Source organism: Colossoma macropomum, unplaced genomic scaffold (assembly GCF_904425465.1).
Source record: "Colossoma macropomum unplaced genomic scaffold, Colossoma_macropomum, whole genome shotgun sequence".
NCBI classification, from domain to species: Eukaryota; Metazoa; Chordata; class Actinopteri; order Characiformes; family Serrasalmidae; genus Colossoma; species Colossoma macropomum.
Genome location: NW_023496051.1, coordinates 787,503 through 814,827, shown reverse-complemented (window position 1 = coordinate 814,827; position 27,325 = coordinate 787,503). Strand labels below are relative to the sequence as shown.

At 40.3% G+C, this 27,325-nt stretch overlaps 1 protein-coding gene across 2 annotated transcripts in view; it reads right to left on the bottom strand.

Moving 5' to 3' along the window:
* Positions 1-17,628: 17,628 nt before the first annotated feature.
* senp7b (SUMO specific peptidase 7b) overlaps positions 17,629-27,325 on the bottom strand; it is a 59,314-nt gene continuing 49,617 nt past the window's right edge. For both annotated transcript variants that reach the window (XM_036565146.1, XM_036565147.1), the window contains exons 19-22: positions 26,554-26,597; positions 25,171-25,239; positions 20,161-20,311; positions 17,629-17,964 (exon numbers count right to left, since the gene is read on the bottom strand). In XM_036565146.1, the coding sequence (XP_036421039.1) occupies positions 17,818-17,964; positions 20,161-20,311; positions 25,171-25,239; positions 26,554-26,597 (411 nt within the window). In that variant the 3' untranslated portion in view covers positions 17,629-17,817. The remainder of the gene's footprint in view (positions 17,965-20,160; positions 20,312-25,170; positions 25,240-26,553; positions 26,598-27,325) is intronic.

The window sequence follows — 27,325 nt, the reverse complement described above, 5'->3', positions numbered from 1 at the left end:
TAAAAGGCTAACAATGGATAAAGGCTCTTCAGGACCAGATGATTAATTCACTTTATGTTAACTAGGCTCTACTGATTCACTCCAAGTGTACTTAATTCATTGTTACCAATTTGAACATATCTGGATGTATTTCTATAAGACTGAAGCCCTTTTCACACAGGAATTTAATGGTAATTCAATATGAACAGGTCAAGTGTAAATCAGCTAAATTAAGAAAATTCCTGGGAGGGCTCTTGTATGAACAAAAGCCGAATTACGGGGAACAGAATCACTTGGAAACTTAAGTAATGTATTATTAATGTAGTTAATGTTATGTATTGAGCTGTTTTTATTGTCGAGCTTTCAGTTTTCACGAGTGCACAAAATAACAGGAGTGTACTTTCTATGATTGCAGTACCAGGCCATTTGAGAGAAGTGGGAAAAACTGCTCCTTCATCCTTTGCTAGCAAAACAGAATGTTACTGTGGGACCTGTTTTACCAGTCACGTTTTCAATTTTTGCTTGAGCAAAATGTCCCAGGAGTGTATTTTGTACAAGATACAGAAATGAAAGAGCTGTTGGCTCATGGTAAGGACATCACATCCTGTTTAACAGGTTTTTTTTGGCAAATGTGAACATGTGCATTGAGATCAAGGTACCATTTAAGGGCTGCAAGTGTGAATGATGCGAAGCCTGAATGTTATGGAAATAATGTACCTTAACAGCATGGTCCTCTGCAGTTTTCCACATAGGTTAAATCCAACTAATATCTACTGACTGATAAGAAAAACAGACCTTTTTCGGTTGTGGTGACGATGATATTAGCTTTCGTAGGAGATGATGTAGTCTGCTGGCTGTGAAAGAAAAGATCATCACCGAAATATTTAGTGCTTATCCAAGGGAAAAGAGAAAACACAAAGTCGACCATTTCTCCCAAACTCCTGTCAGCAACACAAGGTTTGTTCAGTTTTTTTTCAAAAACTGAAACCAGAGGCATTATTTCTTTTGCATATGTATAACATCATACACAAGGCTAGTTCTAGTTTCTCAGAAAGCAGGGAAGTTTACAGGCATAAACTAGTGATGGGTAATTTCATCAGCAAAGGATCACGGCTAGTGTTGACAAAAATCTGGCTGCTTTTTTTGTTCTTTGCAGCAAAAGCCTGGTTCCTTTACTGAGGAGATCGGCCCCATTTTTCACAGTAGGCTACAAATAATAAGACTTTCAAGCAACAATTCACCAAAACATGCTAACATGGCTAACAATGCATGGTGGTTATTGAGGACCAGTTAGCATGATGTTGTTTACGCAATGCTAACTGGCCTATGGAGTGGAGATTGTGGTGCCCATGGGGGTCAATGGGCCCTACCTGCACTCTGGCTGCCATGAGGCGGTGGGCTCGCTGGTGCAACACAAACATGGAATCGTGTGAATACAGTGCTACATCACTGGGACAATGTGGAACATGGGGAGGTGTGTACGTGTGTGTGTTCAAGGTGCGTTAGGAAGAGAGAGACTGACCCAGAAGCAGCGGTTCTTAAATACATCCTCGGGGCCCCACCAACAGCACATTTTTGGCCGATCCTTGTGATGGGAATTGAGAACAAAAATGTGGACTGTCTGGGGGTCCCTGAGAAATAATTTAAGAACTACTGGTATGAAGGTAAAGTGTTTTGCAGTATAATTAGCATACGGTCGATAATTATTCAAGCAAATTTGTTTACCAAAGCATTCAAATGTTTCACCAATTTGCACACACTTGCAACATAGTGCCATTTACCTGTGCAGCTACGTAAAAAGTGTCAAGAGCTGAGGAGCCTTTTTACACAGAGTGTCAGCTCTTAAACTGGGTCTTCGGTAAATTTTTGTTTAGTGTATCTACAGTTAAAATGAAATAGTCATTAGAAACTGTTGTATCTGTGCTTATTGAGGACTAATTGTCTCATGTAGATTCAGAAAGTACATTTCGACTCTTTTCTGCATTTCCCACATGACATTTGCTATGACGCTACTTCACAGACTGAGCTGGACGTTGAGATGGTCCATTTTATGACAGCTGAAGTCTCTTCACCACTGTGAAGGCCTCCACAGCTATAGTCCTATAGTTATAGGACGTAAGGGCAAATGGGTAACTTTCGTACCTGCTATGTCAATTTTTTGGAAAACTTGTTTCCATTGCCATTTTTCACATTTCTCCTTTATCGATAAACTAACGTTTCCACCTCACGTGAGGATAAAAACATTTTTGTGACATTTGGACATTTTTTCAAATCTTTTTTTTATGCTCATTTTCAAAAATTGCAAAACAGAAGTGTAAGGAAAACCCACACAAGAAAAGAACATAAAACCTGTTGAAGCACTTATTGTATACACACTTACAATAGAAGCCAATGGGCACCATGCAATACAGATATGGCAGATCGTGATTAGCCTGACAATGGAGTATTCGTTTTGGAGAAAGACTGAGTGTTTGAGAGAGAAAAATGTATGTATGTCACTAAAAACCTGGTAACTCACCTTGTTGATGCCATTGCTACTCTCTGAAAAAAGAAGGAAAAACAAATCAAGTTTAACCAACTGTAATACTGTAGTCACATGTTCAGCATACAAACTAGTATTAACATTAGTGTTTTTTTAACTTGTAGCATTTTGCTGAGTGAGGTGAAAGTGAAGCTCCTGTTCACTCACACTGGTAACGAGCGCGAGATGCTCAGGCGATTGGCTGAAGCTCCTGCCGATGTCAAAAACACTAATGCTGCCATTCTGGCATCTGCTGATCCACAGCTGGTACTCGTCTTTCCCGGGCAGCCTGTCCCAGAAGATCTTAAATGCCTCCCACACAGTTTCCTGACACACTGAGGAATACAGGCACACAAATAGAGTACTGTTCAAAAGTTTGGAATTACCTGCCATGTGAATATTTTGTTTGTTATTATATGTATTTATAACGTAATGTTTAAAATTCAGAGGCCAACCTCCCTTCACTGAATTTCCAGTCAAAATGGCCATTAAACACAAGTTATTCATTTTTCAGGAGACAACTCTGAGGGGAGTCATACATAAGATAGTCCACTTGCAGAAGAAGAAAGTCAGAGGAAAATACATGAAAAAACAAGGGTTTTCAAATGGGATTCCTAACAACCACTTGGAAGACCTGGTAGACTAACAAAACTGCCCCCATCAGATAAACAGCACTTAAAGCTTTCATCAGAGAGAGGAGAAAATCAAGCTGCTTCAGAACTGAAAACATCCACAGGTGTTTCTGTCCATCCTTCTGTCCACTGTGAGAAGACGACTCAGCGCTATGGGTCTGAAAGGATGTGTAGCTGTCAAGAAGAACCTCATTGAGAAAAGGAGACATCAAACAAAGAAGCTGAACGATGGACTGACCACCCCAGAGTCCAGACCTCAACATCACCGAATGTGTTTGGATTACTAACACTAAACTCCCCCGAAGGCTAAACAATAAACAATACTCTATACAATAAGTTATGCAAACATTAAGCATAGGACAGTATAGACTAGACTGGACAAAGTGGTGAGAGGAAAACCAGCTGTAAGTCTACAGCAGCAATGACTGTTGTCTGTGCATACTGATAACTAGAAAACGTCTCAGCATTACCAAAGACTTTTCCAAAAAGTGCAGATAATGTGTATAGATGTCTGTTTGGAGGATGATTCATGTCTATTTATAGTGCTTTCTGGTTTGGTTTCCTGTAAGGCCCAGTGACATTGCAAAAGACTACCATGTTATAATGATGTCATTCATGTATCTTCAATCAAATCAGTTTTGTGTTCCTGAAAACACTGATTCTAAACTTTTGAATGGTAGTGTAAGCAGACATACACACAAATCTAAAGAATGCTGACAGTTGACTTGAAATTTAAACAAACGATGCAGTTTAGTGTCAAATATCATTTTCCAGCTGATTTCCCGTGTATCAGTTGTCGGAACGAAGCACATCAGTTTGCCCGCTGGGTTGGTACTTTCTGTAAATGGCCTCTGTGATGGACAGAAGGGAACCATTACTCAAGCCAAGCATCACGGGTGAAAACCCTACAACATCCCTTATGATGGATTGCTGTTTCAGGAGGAAAAATAATGAAAGCAACCGCCGACATAATGGAAAGATTTCGGCTGATCTGCTCGCCTACACGCGTCAGTTATTCCAGACGGGTTCTTTTTTCGCTCACTGGATTCGAAAGTGAAAACACCCTGTGTGGACATGTGTGACCCCTGCATACTTTTTTGAGTACATGGAAAAACAAACAAGAACATCAACCTGGGGTGACATTGCTAGGACGTTCCCCTCAACATCTGCCTGCTGAAGTGGGACAACGTGAGGAGTAGCAGGACTGCTGGGAGGGGGCACTGGGGCTCACATTTTCCTGGCAGTCTGCAAGTGTCTATAGTGTGTGCAGAAGGTTTCAGTAGAATAGCGGCAGTGAGATTACCCACAGGAAAGAGATGGAGAATGAGAATGAGCAGAAAGAGAAAAAGTAAGGAAAGGGCACATTGTGCTAGGACAAAAACAGGAATGCTAACTCATGCACTTTCACCTATACGCGACCACTCAACAGCCGTTGAAGTAAAGGGACTGCATGCTACTTCCAAAGCTAGCAGATAGTATGTCATAAAGAATCCATAAACATCACCAAGAATGGGTAAAAGTGGGCTTTCTCTGGCCAAAAGGAAAATAACTACTGCTATATCTGTTGTAAACATGACTACTCACTTGCTAATGCAGTGCTGCAGGACTAGGGACTTTCTGGTTTAAAGACTAAGAAAACCTCATTCGGATGATGTATCTTGAAGGTTGGAGGAACATTTGATTTACATTTATGTTATTTGGCAGACGCTCTTAGATAGAGCGACTTACAATTTGATCATTTTACACAGGTAGGTGAAGGTAGTGTTAGGCGTCTTGCCCAAGGACTTATTGGTACAGTGTAGAGTGCTCGTCCAGGCGGGGGATTGAATCACAGCCTACAGTGTAGAAGGCAGAGGTGTTACCCACTACACTATACCAGCCATGATTTCTGTTAGCTGGAGGATGCAGAATGAAGGCATACAGCTAACGTTAGTGCTAGAAAGCTGAATTTTTTTGTTTCAAATAATGTTTTGTTCAAATCGTCATTGCAGTGGAAAGAATGGGTTACCCAAAACGACAGACTTTACTTACCAGAGAAGGAAGGTAATCAGTTAAAAGCTATATATATATTTCACTTCAGTTTGGCTTCTTTTCTTTGGCTGAAAGGATCAAAAACTTGTTTGCCGTCCTTGTTTGCATTCCTGACGAATAAGGTAAGAGTTACACCAACACTAGCTTGGTTGCATTTATTAGCCTACAGATCAGTGGATAGCAGTCAAGACTGAATGGCACCACAGGGATTCCCAGTGGTTGTGTAATGAATGTGCATCATGCTTGCTGGATATTGTAGTAAGAACACTGATAAACGTAAACATGAAAACAGTTTAAAATCATCAATTCTGCCAAACTGTTGAGGCTGAGGGACATAATGCACTACAGAATGCTATATTACATGATGAATAACATATTGAACTCTAGCATAGCTGTCATTCTGATATAACTGAAGTAGATTATAGATTTAGCTCTTGCAAAAAATACTACAACTCACTTTTAGCATTAACTATTGCAATATTTGGTTTTTACAACCATACTAGCCATATAGGCTGTTAATCCTGCTGATAAATTCTAAAAAATATCGGTCTGTAGTGGTTTACATTGTGTTCATTACACTTTTTCACTTTCTTTATTCATGCCGATGATATCACAATGGAAAGAAACCATCCCTATGCAAATGAATAGATATTCTTCAAAGAAGGGTCACTCAAAACATCCCACCATAGCCATTACTTTAGCTACATAAGCTTTTGTTGGTTGATGTCAGTTTACAGCCTCACCTCGAAGATGAAAGTACTCCAGATGATTCTGTAGGGCTTGATTTACAGTCTCTTGAGAGCAGACCTTTACACCATTAGGGAAGAGTATATCCCGTTTCCTTCTGGACAGGGCACCTCTGCCCTCTCCAGATGTGGAACTCAAAGCCTGGCTGATCCTTGGGACCACCATCTGACTTGCCAGAGTTCCAGAACTTATCATATTCCTCGAGTTGCCACTTTCCAGCTCCGAAATATCACTGTGAACCCCAAGAGAGGCATCTGTGGAAAGGTATGGAAGGCATGATGACTTATTTGACAAGACCTTGCAGACTTTGTCATTATACCCTCTTTACACTTAAAATCAATTCCAAAACCAATCTTAATGAGAATATATTGTATAAAGTATGCTCATCACTGTCATCAAAACCTCTATTTTAACATTATCCAAAAACTAGGGATGCACAGTGTTATCAGAATCATATTGGCATTGGCAGATAAATGCTTTTAAAATTAGCAGCATTTGACAGGTAACTAGATTTGACTGATAAATTTCATGTTAAGCAAAATGTTTAGGCAACGCTGTACTTTGCTTAAACATCTGTATTCATTTTACTGCATTCGTAAATCTATAGAAAGAAATGTTATATCTCTACATTGCACTAAGCTAAGTACATCTAGTTCCAGTGTCTATAGCATTTTAGACATGGTTATGTAGCTGCATCAACAAATAAGTACATGAAAAATATTGTGGCATTGGGCTCATCCCTATTGAAAATGCCGGCTGTCCTTTCCACTGTGCGAACATTTCACGAGGAATGCACCAGATTTGCTTGGAATAAAATCTTGTAACTTATGAAGATTTAAGGTTTTGTTACAAAAACGACAATATAAAAGTTCTTAAATATGGATGTACATACCTGTGTTTAGGTGGAAATGTCCCGTCAAAAGCAAGACTCCCAGCACCCACCAAATCCATTTCCACCGTAAGTCCAGCATTGTAGATTCCAAAGCCTGGCCCGACTGTTTTACAAAACTTTTAATGCAAACTTTATATCAGTGAATATCAATTCAGTAATAGCTCAAATATGTGCATCCCCTGCATACTGGCTAGCATGGCTCAACAAGCAGCAAGACTTTCTATAGTGTTTTAATTAAGCTGCATTGTTTCAGCTCCCGGGGATGCACTGACGTAGCCCCGAGCTCAAGCCGCCGAGCACTCAGCAGATGGCTCCTTGGGGAGGGTTTTTTCAGCACACTAATCCTATTTGTTAAGTCCTCTCAGGAAAGCATGTCCAGGAGTCACAGATACCGCCACACGGGCCACCTGCGAGACTCGCTGGGTTGCCAAAGAGATCCAGACTCAATGAGTGATCAAGACTCTTTGCTGCCCTGAGGTTTACAAGACTTCAGAAATAGATGTCGATAGAGTCCCCCAGCTTTACCAAAGAGCATCAAAAACAGTTGGGTGAATGATATCGAGGATCATGTAAGATCTAAATCTTGGGCTACGTCTGCATGCTCTTGACCAGATGGTATTGATGCTAATGATCCTATAGATGTTCCCTGCTTTCTCAAGTGTGGACAGACTGGTAATCCTTAAGTATTCCATGTGTGAAAAAGGCTTGCTGGTATCTTGTTTTCTTTCTCAAAGGTCAGAGCAGAAACCACCAGCTTGGCTCGGTAGATGAAGCATGGTACCTCACATGCCTAGGGATGTTTGCAAGAAGAATTGATTTGAAGATCAGATCTACGTCAGGTATCGTAGAGCTGCGTTTTGTTTGGAACACCATTGACACTGGACCATTACTTGCAGCTCTGGAGGTCCAGGGTCCTGCTGAAATGTAGAGTGATCCTTGCTTCACATCTGGTTGAGCTCATGAAGGACTTGGGAAGTATGAGTTGGAGCCATGGTCTTCCAAGTTTTCTGGGTACACGAGTCTCTGGAGGCCTCCGCATTCCAACAATAAAAACGAAACAAAATACAAAGTGATGTTGAATAATATTTCACGTCCATATTTGTGTCCATTTTGGGCAAATTTGTTTTGAAAAAATAAACAATCAGCCTTACTTGTGTGTAATGTCCAAATGTCTTTTTCTTTCTTTCAAACATAAATGATAACATCCCATGAGTCAACAATCACTGAAAACAGAAAACAGGCCTGGAAACAGATAACCTTTTTTTTTTTATTTGGCCATTTGTACATAATAAATCACTATTTGTTCATCTGATGTTACCGCTGGCAGTTGGATGCTCCTGGGCACTGGCTTCAGTGGCCTGGTCAGTATTTCATCTTGGGTTGGAACAGGATCCTCAAGAACAGGCCAGGTGAACACATGTACCAGGTACAGTGCTTGGTGATGCCCAGCAAATATTTCCATCTACAGCAGGTATATCAAGGTGCAAGACAACATCCACCAAAACTCCAACAGTAGGAATCTGAACTAACCATCATGCGCATCACACTCCTACTTCTTCATTAACATAACAACGCACCCCAGACTGTCACACGCTACTCTGTGGTTGTCTGCTGGGCTAGTGAATGAGCCCAGGGCAGCATGCCACACGCCATGTCCGCAGGCTTAGCACGACTTTACTAGCTCTCTTTCTTTCTGTGTACTGGGAGTGCAGGTTTTGGCTGGACTCCATCAAAGCTTCTTTCAGCCACTACAACTTTCACAGCAAGCCAGAACAGCATCAGGTGACTAGTGTAAGAAGTGCCATTCTGCTGTGGAACTTATCAGAAATACACCGATCAGGCATAACATTCTGACCACCTCCTTGTTTCTACGCTCATTGTCCATTTTATCAGCTCCACTTACTATATAGGTGCACTTTGTAGTTCTACAGTTACAGACTGTAGTCCATCTGTTTCTCTGCATACTTTAGCCCCCTTTTACCCTGTTCTTCAGTGGTCAGGACCCCCATGGACCCTCTTAGAGCAGGTACTATTTGGTGGTGGATTATTCTCAGCACTGCAGTAACACTGACGTGGTGGTGGTGTGTTGGTGTGTGTTGTGCTGGTATGAGTGGATCAGACACAGCAGTGCTGCTGGAGTCTTTAAACACCTCAGTGTCACTGCTGGACTGAGAATAGTCCACCAACCAAAAATATCCAGTCAACAGCGTCCTGTGACCACTGATGAAGGACTAGAGGATGACCAACACAAACTGTGCAGCAGCAGATGAGCTATCGTCTCTGACTTTACATCTACAAGGTGGACTGACAAGGTAGGAGTGTCTAATAGAGCGGAGAGTGAGTGGACACAGTGTTTAAAAACTCCAGCAGCACTGCTGTGTCTGATCCACTCAGACCAGCACAACGCACACTAACACACCACCACCACGTCAGTGTTACTGCAGTGCTGAGAATGATCCGCCACCCAAATAGTACCTGCTCTGTGGTGGTCCTGTGGGGGTCCTGACCACTGAAGAACAGGGTAAAAGGGGTCTAACAAAGTATGCAGAGAAACAGATGGACTACAGTCTGTAACTGTAGAACTACAAAGTGCACCTATATAGTAAGTGGAGCTGATAAAATGGACAATGAGCATAGAAACAAGGAGGTGGTCATAATGTTATGCCTGATCAGTGTACATGTCCCTAACTTTGCCATAAACATCCCTTGAAGTTGGAACTTTTTTGCTACTTGAGTGTCTAATTTGTTTCTAAGTTTACTGAAACTAATAGTTTCCTATTGTATTGATATTGGTACTGTTTTTCCACTGCATGTTCAAAAACAAGAGCTGGAATCAACACAACCTGTGGTTTTAGTTCTAGTTCATTGTCCACCTGCATGAGAAGACGAACCACCTCGGTAACCGCAATAAATAATTTTAAGTGTCTTTTTGCCACTTTAAAGCATCTAATATGGCTAATTAGCTCCTTGGTCGCTAGTTAGCTAAAAATGTGGTTGACATGGAGCGATATACAGTACTGTATGTCTACATTTACACAGATTCATGTGTGTAGTCAAGCAAAGCTGAATTTTCTTCTCAAGAGTGACGTTCGTCAGTTTTTAGGCTAGCAAAAATGCTGTTAGCTTCCTAACTAGCTTGCCACCTTAGCAAACTCTTTAGAAGGTAATAATTCTAAAAATAATGACTGACACAGTATACGATTCTAATTTACTTCATGGTTTACATAAAGATGATGTAAAAGTACTTGGTGATTTTATTTTCAAGAGTAAAGAATGTGCTAAATGGTGATTAGCTTCAACTGCAAGAGATAAAGACAGGAAAGAACACCCTTGAGCACCCTTAGGTCTTGATCTTGAGCAAGTACCAAAAACAATAAAACTGGAACCTTCACTACTGGACAGATAGCCAGTGGAAAAAAAAGACACTTCCATTTTTCTTCCGGTACTTTTTGCAGTGAAAAAAAAACAGTTATTATTTCTGGAGATCTGCTTGTAGATGGATGTGCGCTTGTGGAACGTGTGCTACGTGCCCCTGAGATTGGGATCTGGGTGGTGTTTCAGTCTCATCTGGTGTGTCCAGGTGGTCCAGGATGCACATTGACAGATAACTGTTTGACCAAGTGGCAAGAGGCAGAGTTAGCACATCGGATATGTGACGAGACAAATCCAACGTGACATCTGCCATATCTTCGGCTTTGCTTTCTCTGAAACTCTTGGTCCCTTGGACTTCTGAAAGCACGTCCAGAAGCTAAGCTCTTAGGTATAGTTGTTTCAGATCCTTTATTTTTTATATTTACTCCAGTCTCGGGACTGATTATCATACAATTCCCAGTTTCAACCCTCTACCAAAGTCTTAGCAGCCATGGAAATTGATTACCACCAGAAAGGTCTGAGAGAGGACTCAATGTCGCTCCAATCTAGACAAGGTTAACAGTCCATTCTTGGGATCATCCTTCCGCTCCAAGACAATAGTTTGAATGACAACCTTTCAGTCACTTGGGTCATTGAGCAAGGATCAAGAAGCTGTTTGTCTCAGCATCAAATCCTACAAGAACAAGTCAGTCTAATAATAGCACGACTGCATTAACAAGAACAAATACAAAGAATGGGTTGGACCAGGTCATCATGGGTACCACTCCAATGATAAGGCCACTTCATTCAAATCAGACAGGCCAGTAATAGACTTTAGACTATTATGTCTACACCACTTTGCTCTGACTATTAATAACCTAAAACCTGGAGCTTTCTTTGGGCTTGGAGTCCAACCAGACAGCTTTTAGGCCACTACTTGCGTCTTACGGTGACTGGTGACGTCATGATCACGATGTTAGACATCATTTATTGGATAAAGTGCAGAAGGCAGTGGGAGCCAGGGTCCGGGCCCTTGTCCAGAAAGCCAGGTGAAGCTGCAACTCAACTGTCCTTCAGACATAAACAGCCTTCACGGCCACCTACCGTCAACTCACTGTATCTGTTTACACTGCTAAAGTGATTTAATGGCAAGCCACTTAATCTATTGTCCAGATTCTGCACTTTGTCAGATGAGTACATTGTGGTGGTGGTGTTTTTAAGATACACTGAGATGGACTGATATTATCTTTCTTTCCTTTTTGGTCCATCTCTCTTTTCTTGTCCATTTAAAACAAGCTATTTCCTACATAGTGACCCATTTAACCCTCTGGAAATCTCAGAGGCTAAGGAAGCCCTAAAAACAACCCCAAAAAAATGATCTGCAATAGCTTGCTAATGTGGCCAACAATGAATGGAGGTAAAGTGCTAATACATGGCTACTGAAAAAGTCCTTTAACTATGACTGGGACCTTCCTAAAGAAAAACAACCCCAGTCATAGTATTGGGCTAGGACCATGAACCTTCACGGTAAAGAGCAGTCTTCTTCCAGTAAGACTGGATTAGGGTGCAGGAGGGGGCCAGATCCCATCTCTATCAGAGGGCGTAATTCGGCCCTAATCTCGGAGTCTAGCCCAGATTAGCAAATCCAGGGTCACCGAACTCAGTTACCTCGGTGGCCTTGAGCTGAGGGGCTATGGTTGCAGACTCTTCTAGTGTCAGGTCTAATTATAGGATGGCCAAGCAAAGCATCCCAATCCTACTGCAATCCTACTACAATAGCATGCAGACCCCTTGGACCACAAACATGTACTACTGTTCAAAGGTTTGTCATATTAATAATGTTTTATACAGTGCAGACTATGAACTGACAGCTAATTCAAAAAGGGTTTGGGGAACAACTGACATGGTAAAAGGTTAGCAGCTGATATTAAATAATAAATTGTAATTACTTCAATTTTTTCATTTTTTTGCCACAAAATTACGGAGTAGCTATTCGGTCAGCAAGATCTGGTCACCACTTTTTGAATATGAGACAGTCTGAAAATTCATTTTATTTTTAAGCTCATTTTTGCTGCTAAACAGCTCTCTCAGTTATTAAGGAATCATCTACAGCTTTGTTCATCTACAAAAATGTATTAACTTTTACAGTGTCCTACAAATTGAAATGTATAAAATATTAGCATCATATTAGAATCCCTTTAAACATGTTTTGTTCTCTTGTATATTTTGCACAATATGCATATCACATCCCACCTGATCTATATTGTTGTAAACACCCAGAACATTTACTTGAAATGCAGGGGATATTTTGTTTTATATTTATTGTATTATTTGTATTGTCCATTAATGCACACACTAATTTTGCCAGGACCAATTCCTTGTATGTGCAGGTCTGCTTAACTAAAGCGATTTACTTACAAAGTCTATTTTCTTGTCATTTAATCCTTACAAAAACTTTTACAGACATTGCACAACTATACGTTAGCATGCTGCTAGCTTCTTCAGTGAGTTGAACAAGGTGTAGACCCCACAAACCCTTTATGAACCATATGTTTTAGGATTTTATGTAAATCTATAATTTTAAACCATAAAGAATATTTTAGCTGACAGTTTCATACACAAAACCATAAGTTCACTTACTCAGAGTTGAGTCTTTATCCTCTAAAATTGCATCAATGGAGCTTCAGTGTTTGGATTTGAACCTGTGATGTAGCCTGCTTGATAAGCTAACGCTAGCTTCTGAACCCTGCTAAAAAAAAAAAAACAGTAATATGCATTAAAAGCTGGTCCGGTGCTGGTTTAGCTGGTCACCCAGCATACCGGCATCCAAAACACAACATACATATTCGTTAGTGACCAGCTATCCTAGCCTATGCTGGTAGTTAGCAGAGTATGCTAATGAGGATGGTGTAGTGGAGACTAGCTAAGCTAATGGCTCCATAGAGTGGAGTCTTTCGCTAAACTCGAGTAAATCTTGAGCCTGTGCTGTGGTTTGTGAAGATCTAGCATGTTAGCTACTGCTATGGGCAGCTCTACATCATATTAGACATATTAGCTTTTTAGAATGATTTGGAACCTAAATTTCACACCATTGCAATTTTAAACACCAACATCATTCATCTCTTTTAGTGAACTGGGTTTTAAGTACAGGAGGTAAGTTTTAAGAGGAATTTCGGTCCCACTTTATATTAAGTGTCTCTAATAACTGTGTAGTTACATGTGGACAACATATGCAACAACAATTTAACTACTAATGATTTAGTCACTGTTACAGATGGATTGCAGACATACACCTTATGTAATTGCAGATCTGTATCAACTTCAGTTTTGCCTCATGTAATTACACAAGTGTAATAACAAATGTAATTACATTCGTAATCAGACTGGAACAGCATTTTTTTTTTCAGTTTTTCTTTCCAGCATTAAAAGGAAGTATGTAATAACTTACATTAAGACATTACTTACACTGGATCTGCTAGCTTTCCGAATATTTAGCTAGCATGTATGATGCTGGTGCTGCGGCACTGTAACCAATTTCTACTTCAAACCATTCTGTAATGTGACAGAACAGCAGACGTCCCCTTATCTTAACATGTAACTTTTATGACATTAATTAAACGTGTTGCATTTCCCCCCAAAGCAACGTCTATATTACCACTGCATTATTACACAGTACCTACATAACAACTACACAGGAACTGTCCACTTAAAGTGTAACTTTAACACTGCACTACAGGAAAGTCCCTGTGTAGAAGATACAAATGTGTAATTACATATGCTGTTCTTCTGTAATCCATCTGTAACACTGACTAAATGATCAGTAGTTACAGTGTTGTTGCATATGTTATTCATGTGTAACTACACAGTTATTAGAGACAATATAAAGTGGGACCGGAATTTCTTTTCACTCAACCTTGCTGGCCTCCTAGCCTTGTAGCGCCAGTGTGAAAGAACTATTACCTTTGAGTAAAGAGGTAAATTGCGGACATTTGATTCTTTTGTTTTGCCAAACTACTCCTTCAACCCCTAAAACCTGCTGTTTGTTTTACATGTAGTTACAGAATAATAAGCTTCCGTATGTAATAGGATTTTAAGGGGTTAATACATTGAACGGACTCACAAGCACTTTCATGTACACTTCCTGTTTGTGTCCCTACCTATAGGTACCTCTCCTTGATATCCTACGCTAAGCTACTTCAGATCTTCGGCCTTTGGAGGGGTTTAAGAATTAAGTCATGAACTGTTGTTTATGCCCCCTTCCCCCACCAAACCCAACTGATCAGAATGCTTTCCAGGTAGGAAACATTTTAGCATATATCGGCCCACTGGATAAGGTTTAGCGCCCTGCTGAGTGACCACCCTCGGACCACCCAGACTGTCAGACACACAAGGTCTAACTAGTTTTTAATCTCCTGAAGCAGATTTTAAATGTACATAACCTTTAATTTTTGGAAAATAAACTAAGACTTATATTACGAACAATTGGGAGAACTGGGATTGCTATTTTTTATCTATATACCTAATTTACAAAAGATAAGCAAAGAAAGAAATGAAGGAAAAATAAGTGAGCGCAAAACAAGCACTGAAAAGAACCAGTGGGCCGCCAGCTTTACCGTCAGTGGACCACCGTTCGGACAAAACAAAACAAGTACAGAGAAACAGACATAAGAAAACAGAAGCCTGTCCAGCAAAGGAAACCATCAAGAGAGATGAAAAAAAGGAAAACAACGCTGGAAGGTTAGCTCCGCTCACGTTAGCGTAGTAAGGAAAGGAGCATTCTGATACAGGTAATTAGCGCTAATCCCCTCAAGCCACAGCGGGACGTCCTCACCATGCATCGGACTGATCTTCCAGTCAACACATTTAAATTAATGAGTGAGTGAGCACAGGCTTCGGTTCAGGGAGTAATCCCATTCCCGTCGGAATGCCGTCCATATGCTCCGACTGCTTGTTTCTCCAAGCGCATTCAAGGCCAGATCAGGAACTGGTTACTGGAAAAGGATATTAGCACTGCAATATCCTTTTCCAGTAACCACAACAGTGTAGGAAGATATCAGATTTACAGTTTTCCCTGGTAACCCCAACTGTAGTTCATCAGCCAAGACAGTTGGGTGTCTGAAGTTTGTCTCGAGCTACAAGCCTATTGGCTAATGAGTAATGGAAGCTCGTTACTGCAGTTAGCACTGCGCCAACTGCACACAACTGCAGAATAAGAACTGAACCCTCATATTATTCTTGGGGTCAGTTTGACCCCATTCAAGGTTTGTCTTCAAATGATTGACTGTTTTTTTTTTTGTTTTGTTTTTTTTTGTAAAGAAACAAAGTACCTGACACAAACCTGAGCAACAATTTTAATTATAATAATTTTCTGGAGATTTTAATAGCTGGATAAAGATAACTTCAGACAACAAACATGTTTTGGCGTATCGACGACAATTTGAGGTTAGGAAAATCATGGTAATTTGACTTTTTCCAAACTATTCCTTTAAAGTCATTAGTGTATTTTGTAAACATCTTTCTTTATATTGTGGTTTATGTAAAGGACACGACTTCTGGGGACAACAACTTTCATTATATATTTTATAATATTTATTTGGCATTTGTCTTCGTTGTCATTTAAATCATATAATTCACAGTCATGTATAGATTATTGCAGTTAAAATTGCAGATTTTTTTTTTTCTTCTGTGGTGCTTGAAATTCTAATTAATTGATTTAAAAGCCAATATTGCTAAATTGATGCTCGAGAAGGTGTAATTGTTAAAATAACTCGTTTAATTTTAAGATTTAAATAAATTGTAACCCTAACATGTTTTTCAAGTGTATAAAATTTTCCAAAAGATCAAAAAATAATCAACAGAGAAAATGGGCCTCCACCTGGAAGACCTGGTAGACACCAAAACTGCCCCCATCAGATAAACAGCACTTAAAGCTTTCATCTCTGAGAGAGAGGAGAAAATCAAGCTGCTTTAGATCTGAAAACATCCACAGGTCCTTCCACTGTGAGAAGACGACTCAGCGCTGTGGGTCTGAAAGGATGTGTAGCTGTCAAGAAGAACCTCACTGAGAAAAGGAGACGGACACATCAAACAAAGAAGCTGAACCACCAGTCCAGACCTCAACATCACAGAATGTGTTACAAATACTTGAAGCAGAAAGTACAACCAACCTCTGAGAGTGAACTTGGAAAAAGGTGTGGAACAATATCCCTGCAGGTTTCTTTAAAAAACAAAGTGAGTCTCCTGAAAAGAACGGAAAGGTGGGCACACTAAATTCTTAAAGTTTTGATATTATATCTTAAAACATTCAAACAAACGCAAACATTATAGTGGCATAAATAAATAAATAAATAAACAGACCTCTGATGTCTGTGTAGATGGAAGTGCATTCTCACATGGGGCTACGGTACGTTACACAGTGTCTGACTTTCTGGAGACTGGTGCAGACTTTCATCTTATGGCTGGACATCCCTCTAGGACCCCCACTGTGGCTGAGAACGAGTTTACACAGACATCCAATGGCATCCAATTAACCCTGAAATGCTTAATATTCTGACCTGCTCTCAGGCCAATTACACACATATGGCTAACCCCTATTATTCCTAGCCTGGAGAACAAAACATGCATAAAAACTCATCAATCTTGTCTGGGACGAGAGGGCTGATAGGCCACACTCACTCACACACATTATCTAGGCCGCCTTTCCTTCTGGGTTGTGGGGGGAGCTGGAGCCTATCCCAGCGGTCACTGGGTAGAAGGCCTGCCTTGTTAACATTTTGGTGGAGAGGTACATGGACGTCCTAAGGCAAAATAGTCCCGAAAGAAAATGTAGTTTTAGATTGATCACTATTTTACCATTAACGTTACATATAAAAACTTGTGTAGGTTCACTGGTGGTTGTAGATGGTAAATAAAATGGCTATGTTGGTGAATGGACATCATGACCCCTGGATCCTATCAGAACCACTCGGGGCGATATCTCACTGGGTAGACTACATGGAATTTTTTACTAAAAATTGGTGGAACTCCTTAGAATGGGCAAAAACTCACAGCACAGCACCAAACAGTAGCAGCGACCACTTCGAAGCCTAAATTTCGTCATTAATTTTGTCCATTTTCAAAGATAATTGTAGTTATATAATATATAGTGTCAGAAACCGCATAAGCAAGTCTTTGAAAGATGACATACCAACTTGACACTCTTTGAGATGAATATGTGACAATTTAGACAAGCAGTTATTGCCGTGCTAATTGGTGTACATACAGTTTCATCACTTGTTAGCACCATTAGCCTCTTAGCTCCAGTACAGAATTAAAGAAGCAAACCAGTCATGGCATGGCTGTTTGACTAAATTGAGGGGAATGTGTTTGTGCTGATGCCAGCCAGCTATTCAATGAGCTACATTCAAAAACAGTTGAGAAAAATACTCTCAACGTTATTAGAACAATTATTAAAGCAGCACACAATCCTCTTTAGAAACAATTCTTCCTTTATTCGGATAAACATTTTTTCCCTTCATACATTACAAAACTGCACATACACTGAAAAATATATATAATTAAAATAAATTAACAAGAAATATAAATACAAATACTTTCTCTATTAGTATAAAACAAGGCCAAGATAGTTGCTCAAGTGCTGCTCGGTTCCCATGGGTTGCATCAAGTCAGCCGCTGCCCTGCTCGGCTCCTCCTCCTTGGCGCCGGTACAGCTGAAGCACCAGCTCGCGTAACTCCTCCCTCTTCCGCCGGACCTGTTGCCGTGGAAACCAGCGTTCCAATCGAAGTGGGAGATCAAAGTGTACCACTGGATTCTTTGGAACAAAAAAAAAAGGTAGTTAGGCTTTGACTTATAAATCTCATAGACAGACGACAGCGTTTCTCAGCTCTGTGTACTTTGTGGAGCACACAGCGTGCTGAAGCCACATGAAAGCATCTGTTAGAACGGTATGTGATGTTTGTGGTTGCTTTCAAGAGGCCCCCATGTTCTTTAGCATTGTGTTTGGCTCAGGAGATACTCGGATCATCGGTGCAACTGGAGAGGAGGCTCTTAGCGCTGAAAACGGAGCCGAGACAAAGACCACAGCGTTCAAGCTGGAAGATCTGGCAGCAATTCAACCACAAGCAGCTGAGGAATATGTGCTGTTCTTCTAAGCATGCTGTGCATGTTCATAAGCCAGTCCTTCTCGGTTCAAGATAAAAGTGCCAAAAACGGGTTCTTTGGAGAGATGACATAGAAGAACTCCTTTTGGTTCCCTAAAGAACCTTTCTTTAAAAACTGGCTCTTCCTAATCCTGGTCCTGGAGTTCAGATCCAACACACCTGGCTATGATATTCAGATGTCCCTGAAGGCCTTGATTACCTGGATCAGGTGGGTTAGATTAGAGTTAGAGAGAAACCTTGCATGGTGGTAGATCTTCAGAACCAGGCCTGGGCACCCTGGCTCTACAGCATCACTCTGAGGCCCCATTTCTGGCACCTTTATTTCACGTTGAGGGGAAAGGTATTTTAATACTTGCTTTTGTTATTTAATATACTTCCAGTGCTTAAATTAGTTACAAGCGTCTCTCTGGCTACGTTCACATTCCAAGCCTCATTGCTCAAATCCAATTTTTTGCTCAAATCCGATCTCTCTGACATGATGGTTCACACTCATGTGAACGAACCGGCGTCCTGAAATGACCCTCATGGCACATCCTACTCAGTAACGTCATGTGAATGAATCACGTTCATCATCAGCACAAACTATCGAGCAGAACGAGCTTCGCTGAGAAGATCATTAACTCTGATCAGTTCTCAGCTTCATTATTAGAGCGAGATGAAGGAGAAAAGGGTGAGATGAGCTGCTTTTCCTCCGTTTACAGGCTTTAACTTCTGTTCAGCGCTGCCGCCATGGTAACGCTGAATGATGGAGTGGAAAAAAAAGCACATGAATTCCGATCTTTGCGTCATATTAAGGTCACATGGCCATGAATCGGATACATATCCGATCTAGGACCACATATGAAAGTGACTGAGGTCAGATATGAAAAGATCAGATTTTTGTGTCAACACAGCCTTGAAAACATCAGATCTGAGTCACATTAGGGCAAAAAATCGGATTTGTGCCACTTTAGTCTGGTAACGTGAACATAGCCTCTGATGAACTCTCAAGTTTCAAAATCCTTCATACATTTTCAATGGGATTCAAGTCAGCAGACTGGCTAGGCCATTTAAGCACCTTCACCTTATTTTTTCATAGAAACTTTGAGTTATTTTGGCCTTATGTTTGGGATCATTGCCTTGAAACGTTCATTTTCTCCCCACACTTGGGGTAGCGCCATTTTTGCAGCAAATAAGGGTTGAGTAATGTAACAATGTGGTGGGCTGAAAACTGGACTACACACTGTATTTTGGTGAGTGCTTGGAAAGACCTATACATTTATTTTTGTGTATGCTAAAGTGGGCAGGGATTTTACGCAAGAAATGTTTTAACAGTTTGAAATGTTTAACAGCAAAATAAATAAATCAATGCAATGACAATTGACAATTCATATATTTCTTTCCTCCCTCCCTTTGTGTGTGTTTTTATATAAAATATTTCTAAAAAATAAACTTGTATACATAAATTTAACATGTTGGTGCAATTCATAATTATAATGAACTATAATTAATTACAAATGCCACTCATTTTTAACACATTTTTCTGGTTTGATCCTTCCACTGGTACTAGTGCAGGCTGAAATCCAGCTGCAGCGCGCTGTATATTGCTATGGCAGAACCTGTGACCATAGCCCTCTCTTTCAATACAGCTTTTAAATGGCTTTCAAAGTGAAACCTTCAGCACCTTTTTACAGAGTAGGCTGGACAGTTCTTGTGGGAGATATTAGACTATGGACAAATCAACAAGCAGCAGACTAACAAAAGCAACAGCAAAGTGGAAAGATATGCAAAAGCTGTCTTAAAAAAGGTTGAGGTAAACATGGTCAGTTAGTGCTTGGTGGAACTGCAAATGTTCTGTGTAACTGTACCTGTAGAAAACTCTCCACGTACTGCAGCAGGTAGAGGCCACAGTCGCTGCTGTTGTCCTGCAGGGGGACTTTACAGTGGCTTCCTTTTATGCTGTCGTCATTAAACACTCGAGGAGTTCCCCTCCGGACCTCCCACTCCACTTGCAGATACCTGAGAAGAGAAGCACAGATAAACTTTACATCTAAAATTTGAATAGCGGAACAGTTTATCTAAATGTACACAGTTTGCTCCATTAGCCCAAATCCAGTCCATCAGCCATGTTTGGTGTCTGAAGTGTCTTTAATTTTGCACTAAAGATACGAGGCTAACGTAGCTAACAAGTAATGGAAGCTTGTGCCAGTTAGCGTGTTCTAACTGCATGCATATGTCCATGTTTTTACAGTGCCGTGAAAAAGTATTAGCCCCATCCCGGTTTCTTCTAATTGTTAATATGTCACAGTTAATTGTTTCAAACACAATGTAATGTAAGACAAAGATGACCCGAGTAAACACAAAATACAGTTTATAATGAGCATCTCATTTATTGAAAGAAAACAGTTATCCAACATTAGCTGGCCCCGTGTGAAAGAAGTAATTGTCCTCTCAGTTAATCAACAGCTATTTAGTCGAAAACTGGGATCAGTTAAACTGGACACGGCCAGGCTTGATTCCTGCTGGACCTGTTGAATCTAAACAGTGTTTCAACATTAACGTGTAAGGAACTGCAGGCCGCATCAGGTAAGGTTCACAATTCCACCGTTAGAAAGAGACTGGGCATATGTAGTGTCCGTGGAAAAGCCGCAAGGTAAAAACCACTGATAACCAAGAGGCTTATCTCACATTTGCCAAAAAGTCACTTTGATGACTCCCCAAAGCCTTCTGGAGAAAAGTTCTGTAGACTACTAATGAAAAATGTTCTGTGGAAGTGTCCAAGTTAAACTTTTTGGAGGACAGGTTGTCTCATCACATCTGGTATAAAGCTAACACAGCAACTCTCAATAAGAAAATCATACCAACAACGAAACATGGTGGTGGTAGTATGATAATGCGGGTAGTATGATAATCAGAAAATCCTGCAGGAGAATGTTTGTTCATCTGTGTATGATTTGATTCTAACGTACAACTGTTTCACCCAGAAAAAAAAAACAACATTCGGAAGTCCACTGAATGACTCAAAAGAAACAAAATTGAAGTTTGGGAGACTGGCTTAGACAAACTCCTGGCTAGAAGACCCAGTCACACAAAGCATTTGGTTGCAGCTGATACCGCTAAAGCTGGCACTGCCAGTTATGAAGTTGAGGAGCCAATTACTATTTCACATGGTTAATATATGGTTTGCAAAACTTTCTTTTCCTTTAATAAATAAAATCCTCATTTAAGAACTGTGTTTTGTGTTTTCCCATGTTCTTCTTGTCTTATGTTACATTTAGATCTAAACCATTTAGTGTGACATGCAAAAAAAGGAGACATCAGAAGGAGGCAAATACTTTTTCACAGCACTGTACATAACAGTAGCTCACACAGTGACAGATACCACCTAAGCCAAGTCCATTTGTGGCCACTCAAAAATGTAACATGGTTTCAAGCATGCAGTTTGAATGATGCCAATTAGTGGTCTTCCATTAAATGTCCACTACTTGTTAACGACATTAGCCTCGTAGCTCAAGTGCAAAACTAAAGAATGAAATTTCAGTCACTAAACATATCTTAGTTGATCGACTACTTTTGGGTTAAAACCTTTTTAACTCCTTGGAACCACCAGCGGTTCCAAAATGCACTTCGTCATAGTCTTTACTTCATAACTTTCATATTTTATAAGCTTCTTTCAAAAGGTGGGGGTCATATGAGAGCTGTAACTGTCTTCTTTCCAGTCAAATAGATGGGTAATATAGTTCTAAAACTTTATAATAAAATAAGCTGAACTCTACTGAAAGCTGACCCATTTTTCCACAAATCTGAACTATAAACTGGATCTAAGATGGCGTCTCTTCAACGATCAGCTCTGTAAAAATGACTTTTATAAAAAATTATAGATTTTTGGCCTTCAGCAGTAAATTGTAAGCATATAGCAATATGTTTATGATCATAAAACACATTTTCTGTTAATTCGAGGGGAACTTTTACAAAAAAAAACAAAAATTTCCAGTTATTTCATGCAGTTACTGAATAATTTGCCTTACGATTTGGCCATGTAAATTCAGATGGAAAAAACGAAATATACCCACGAACACAAGAGGTTAAGGAGGAGAAATGTAAATGACGTTTTGCCAAACTATCCTTTTAACCAATAAAATGTACCATTTCTATGGGATGATGCACTTGTAGCACTTGACTTCATTATCTCGCACGCGTTAACAAACGCACTTGTACTCCAGTAACATTCGGCTAATCATTACAAACAGCTGCTGAGAGTATCTCGGCCAGCTCTGCTGATGGTGGAGGTTTGCTTTTAGATTTTTTTTGTTCATATTTGAATTATATGGTCTGCCCAACAATGTATGATGTCATGTTCCATGTTAAAGCTATTTCTAAATGAGCTGGAGCTTGTCTTCACCTAGACCACATTCAGACAGCCCTCCTTCTGGAGTGCCACAGGGTGTATTTTTAAGGCTTTTTGTGCCAGGCCAACAGCCTCAGCTCATTATAATACTAAAGAGTCTCTGAATATGAGAGGCAGATGTGCTAGACGAGGGATAGGACTAATCTCTAGGAGACACTCTATGCAGAACCAGAACATCAGGAGCACACCAGTGTCAGACTAGGTCGATATACATCGATCAGGCATAACATTATGACCACCTCCTTGTTTCTACGCTCATTGTCCATTTTATCAGCTCCACTTACTATATAGGTGCACTTTGTAGTTCTACAGTTACAGACTGTAGTCCATCTGTTTCTCTGCATACTTTGTTAGCCCCCTTTTACCCTGTTCTTCAGTGGTCAGGACCCCCATGGGCCCTCACAGAGCAGGTACTATTTGGGTGGTGGACCATTCTCAGCACTGCAGTAACACTGATGTGGTGGTGGTATGTTAGTGTGTGTTGCGCTGGTCTGAGTGGATCAGACACAGCAGTGCTGCTGGAGTTTTTAAACACCTCAGTGTCACTGCTGGACGGAGAATAGTCCACCAACCAAAAATATCCAGCCAACAGCGTTCTGTGAGCAGCGTCCTGTGACCACTGATGAACGACTAGAGGATGACCAGCACAAACTGTGCAGCAGCAGATGAGCTATCGTCTCTGACTTTACATCTACAAGGTGGACTGACAGGGTAGGAGTGTCTAATAGAGTGGACAGTGAGTGGACACAGTGTTACAAACTCCAGCAGCACTGTTGTGTCTGATCCACTCATACCAGCACAACACACACCAACACACCACCACCACGTCAGTGTTACTGCAGTGCTGAGAATGATCCACCACCCAAATAGTACCTGTTCTGTGACGGTCCATGGGGGTCCTGACCACTGAAGAACAGGGTAAAAGGGGGCTAACAAAGTATGCGGAGAAACAGATGGACTACAGTCTGTAACTGTAGAACTACAAAGTGCACCTATATAGTAAGTGGAGCTGATAAAATGGACAATGAGCGCAGAAACAAGGAGGTGGTCAAAATGTTATGCCTGATCGGTGTATAGAGGCATTGCATTATGCAGTTGCCTTGGCCATCTAGTGGGAAAAAGGATCTGCCCCAAAGTTCCTTCCACCAAAATACATTACACCAATTAGGACACCTGACCATCACACCTTTATGAGATGTTATGTTACACATCCCATTTCACAATTATGAGCATTAGTATGAGTCACTCCCTTTGCAGCCGTAACAGCCTCCAATCATCTGGGAAGCTTTCCACAAGAGTGTGTCTATGGGAATTTGTATCCATTCAGTCAAAAGAGCGTTTGTGAGGTCAGGCACTGCTGTTGGACGAGAAGGCCTGGCTCACAATTGATGTTCCAGTTCATCCCAAAGGTGTTCAGTGGGGCTGCGGTCAGTGCTCTGTGCAGCCCACTGGAGTTCGTCCACACCACACTCATCAAAGGAGCTCGCTTTGCGCACAGAGGCAGAGTCATGCTGAAACAGGAAAGGGTCGTCCCCAAAGTGTTGCCACAAAGTTGGAAGCATGCATGCAATTGTCTAACATGTTTGTAGCATTAACAGGACCCTTCACTAGAACCAAAGCCCAAACTCTGAAAAACAGCTTAGGTTTAGTTTCTAAAAAGATGCTTGCACGGCCTAGCAAGTCTCCTCTTTTGAATCCCAGTGAAAATTTATGGAGGGACCCTTGTAATTTTGAGGAATCGAGGATGGTTTCCACAAAGAATGGGCCAAGATTGAGCCACAGTGCTGCAAAAAGCTAGTTACTTCTCGCTGTAGACGGCTCAAAATTATAACTGCCAAACACCGCTTTGCAAACAAAGTACTAATGTTATTAAATTGTGGTTTCTAAATAGTTCACCTCTGTCAGTTTTGTCTCTGTATATGCTTATGAATACATACTCTGACCAGCCACTTCATTAAGTACATCTCCTTCTTTCTACACTCCTGGTCCCTTTTATTAGCATTTTGTAGTTCTGTAGTCTGTAGTCCATCTGTTTCTCTGCATACTTTGTTAGCCCCCATTCACCCCGTTCCTCAGTGGTCAGGAGCCCCACAGGACCACCACAGAGCGTATTATTTGGGTGGTGGATCATTCTCAGCACTGCAGTAACACTGACGTGGTGGTGGTGTGTTAGTGTGTGTTGTGCTGGTGCAAGTGAATCAGACACAGCAGTGCTGCTGGAGTTTTTAAACACCTCAGTGTTGCTGCTGGACTGAGAACCAAAAACATCCAAACAGCAGCATCCTGTGGGCAGCATCCTGTGACCACTGATGAAGGACTTGAGGACTGGTCCACCACCCAAATAATATCTACTCTGTGGTGGTCCTGACCACTGAAGCGCCTTGTTTTCCCTCACTGCAATCCATGAAGATAAATGATAAGCAGGTTTTTTTTTGCACACACATGGACTGAAATGTTAAGATGCACTCACTCTCGTAACAGTGTGTAGATGCGATAATGGTAGGACAGCTTCAGAGAATCCATGATCAAAATGCAGGGCCTGCAAACGAGAGAGAGAGAGAGAGAGAGAGAGAGAGAGAGAGAGAGAGAGAGAGAGAGAGAGAGAGAGAATGAGAGAGAATAAGCAGCTGATCTGTGCTGCCCGCGGCGGTCTCTCTGACCCCAGGTGCTCCGCTCTCTCTGCTGGATTTACTGAAGCTCCTGCATGTGAGCAGAGCTCCAGCATATGCTCTCAGACTCAGATGCTCCAGGACCAGCTAAACCAGCAGGACAGAAGCTTTCAGGCTCACTCAAAGGGCAGAAAACTGGTCCTGGGTCTGCACTCCTACACAATAACCTTTACTTTTTGATAACAGATCTATACTACATTTTATCCGCTGTAGTCGTTGCAAGAAAACAGACAAGTACACTCAATTCTGTGCACAGAAGAGGAAAATCAACATCTTAGAAAAAATGTTATCTCTGAAATAATGTACTGAGATTTCTATTGGTCCATTCAAGAAATTATCACACAAAAACATGTTTTATGAAGAATTACTAACAAAAAATGTTTGGTGAAACTAAAATAATGAAATGTTATCTGTCCCATGATTTTGAACTACAAGGCCATCAGGATATTCATTTAATTAAAGCTTTATTAAGTCATTCATTTTATTAGAACTTCATCCTGGACACTAAGTTTATTAGCACTTTATTCTGAATATGAATTTCATTTTTTTAGAATTTTATTCTGCAAATTAATTTTATAAGATTTTCATTCTGGATATGAAATAAATGTTTTTTTTTTCTGTGAATTAATTTTATTAGAACCTCACCCTGAATATGAGTTAGACTTTATCAGAAATGTATTATGTAAATTAATTAGACTTTCATCCTGGATATTAATTTTATTTTATTTTATTCGGTATATTAATTAGATTAGACTTTTAATTCTGTATATTAATTTTATTCTTTAAATTAATTTTTACTAAAACTTCCTTCTGGATATAAATACATTTAAATTTATTATAATTTTATTCTGTAAATTTGATCAGAATTTCATCCTGGATATTAATTTTATTAGAATTTTATCTTTGGACATTTTATTAGAACTTCATTCTGAATATTAATTTAATTTTATTAGAATTTTGTTCTGTAAATTAATTTTATTAGAACTGTATTCTGTATGTTCTACAACTTGCTTAGTCATTTGAGAATCATCTACAGCTCTGTTAATTATTATAGACAGACATTTCTTCACGGTACAATCTTAGATGACAATATCAGAATCACTTTAAATATGCATCTGCTTTTATATTACTGAAACTGTGACATACACAAGTTTACATAATAGTGAAAGATTGAGAACATTTACCTTCTGGTGACCTTCTCCCTCTGACAGCTCAGCACCGTACAGTCCTGAAAACACAGAGAGAGAGAGAGAGAGAGAGAGAGAGAGAGAGAGAGAGAGAGAGAGAGAGAGAGAGAGAGAGAGAGAGAGAGAGAGAGAGAGAGAATCTATCATTACATGATACCATGTGTAAGGCTGATTCAAGCCACATCTGCATAGCACGCTGTAAATCAAATCAGCTTTATGTACACTTTATATCTTTAAATTATCTTTATGTGCTGAAATTGTGTGATCACTCATCAGTAGGACCTCAGAGCTGTTAATTAAACACAGGTTTAAGCCTCTGTAGGGTCTTTTGCCAAGGAGGCCATTTGGAAGACTGCCAAACATTTCAAACATTATTTTATTTGGCAACATCAGACGTTTCTATGGACTCAACAAAGACATCATCCTGTAAATACGCCCTAATACAGTGCACGAGTCAAAAAATAAACACACCACTACTGAAGCTTTTACATGTCTGTCAGCAATATCATTATTTATGGGAAATATAGTGTATGTGCTACAGCAGTGGATCGAAGAGCTTTTTCTCTGGCAAATCCAAATAAACATCATGCGTAGTGATGTGACGAAGCGGAGACATTCAATTGATCAAGATTATTTTGGTTCCATGCAGATTCTTTTTGCACTGAATATGCCATATAACTGTAACTAAAATATTGACCATCATATATCACACACAGACCTTGTCCATTTTATCAGCTCCACTGACCATGTAGGAACACTTTGTAGTTCT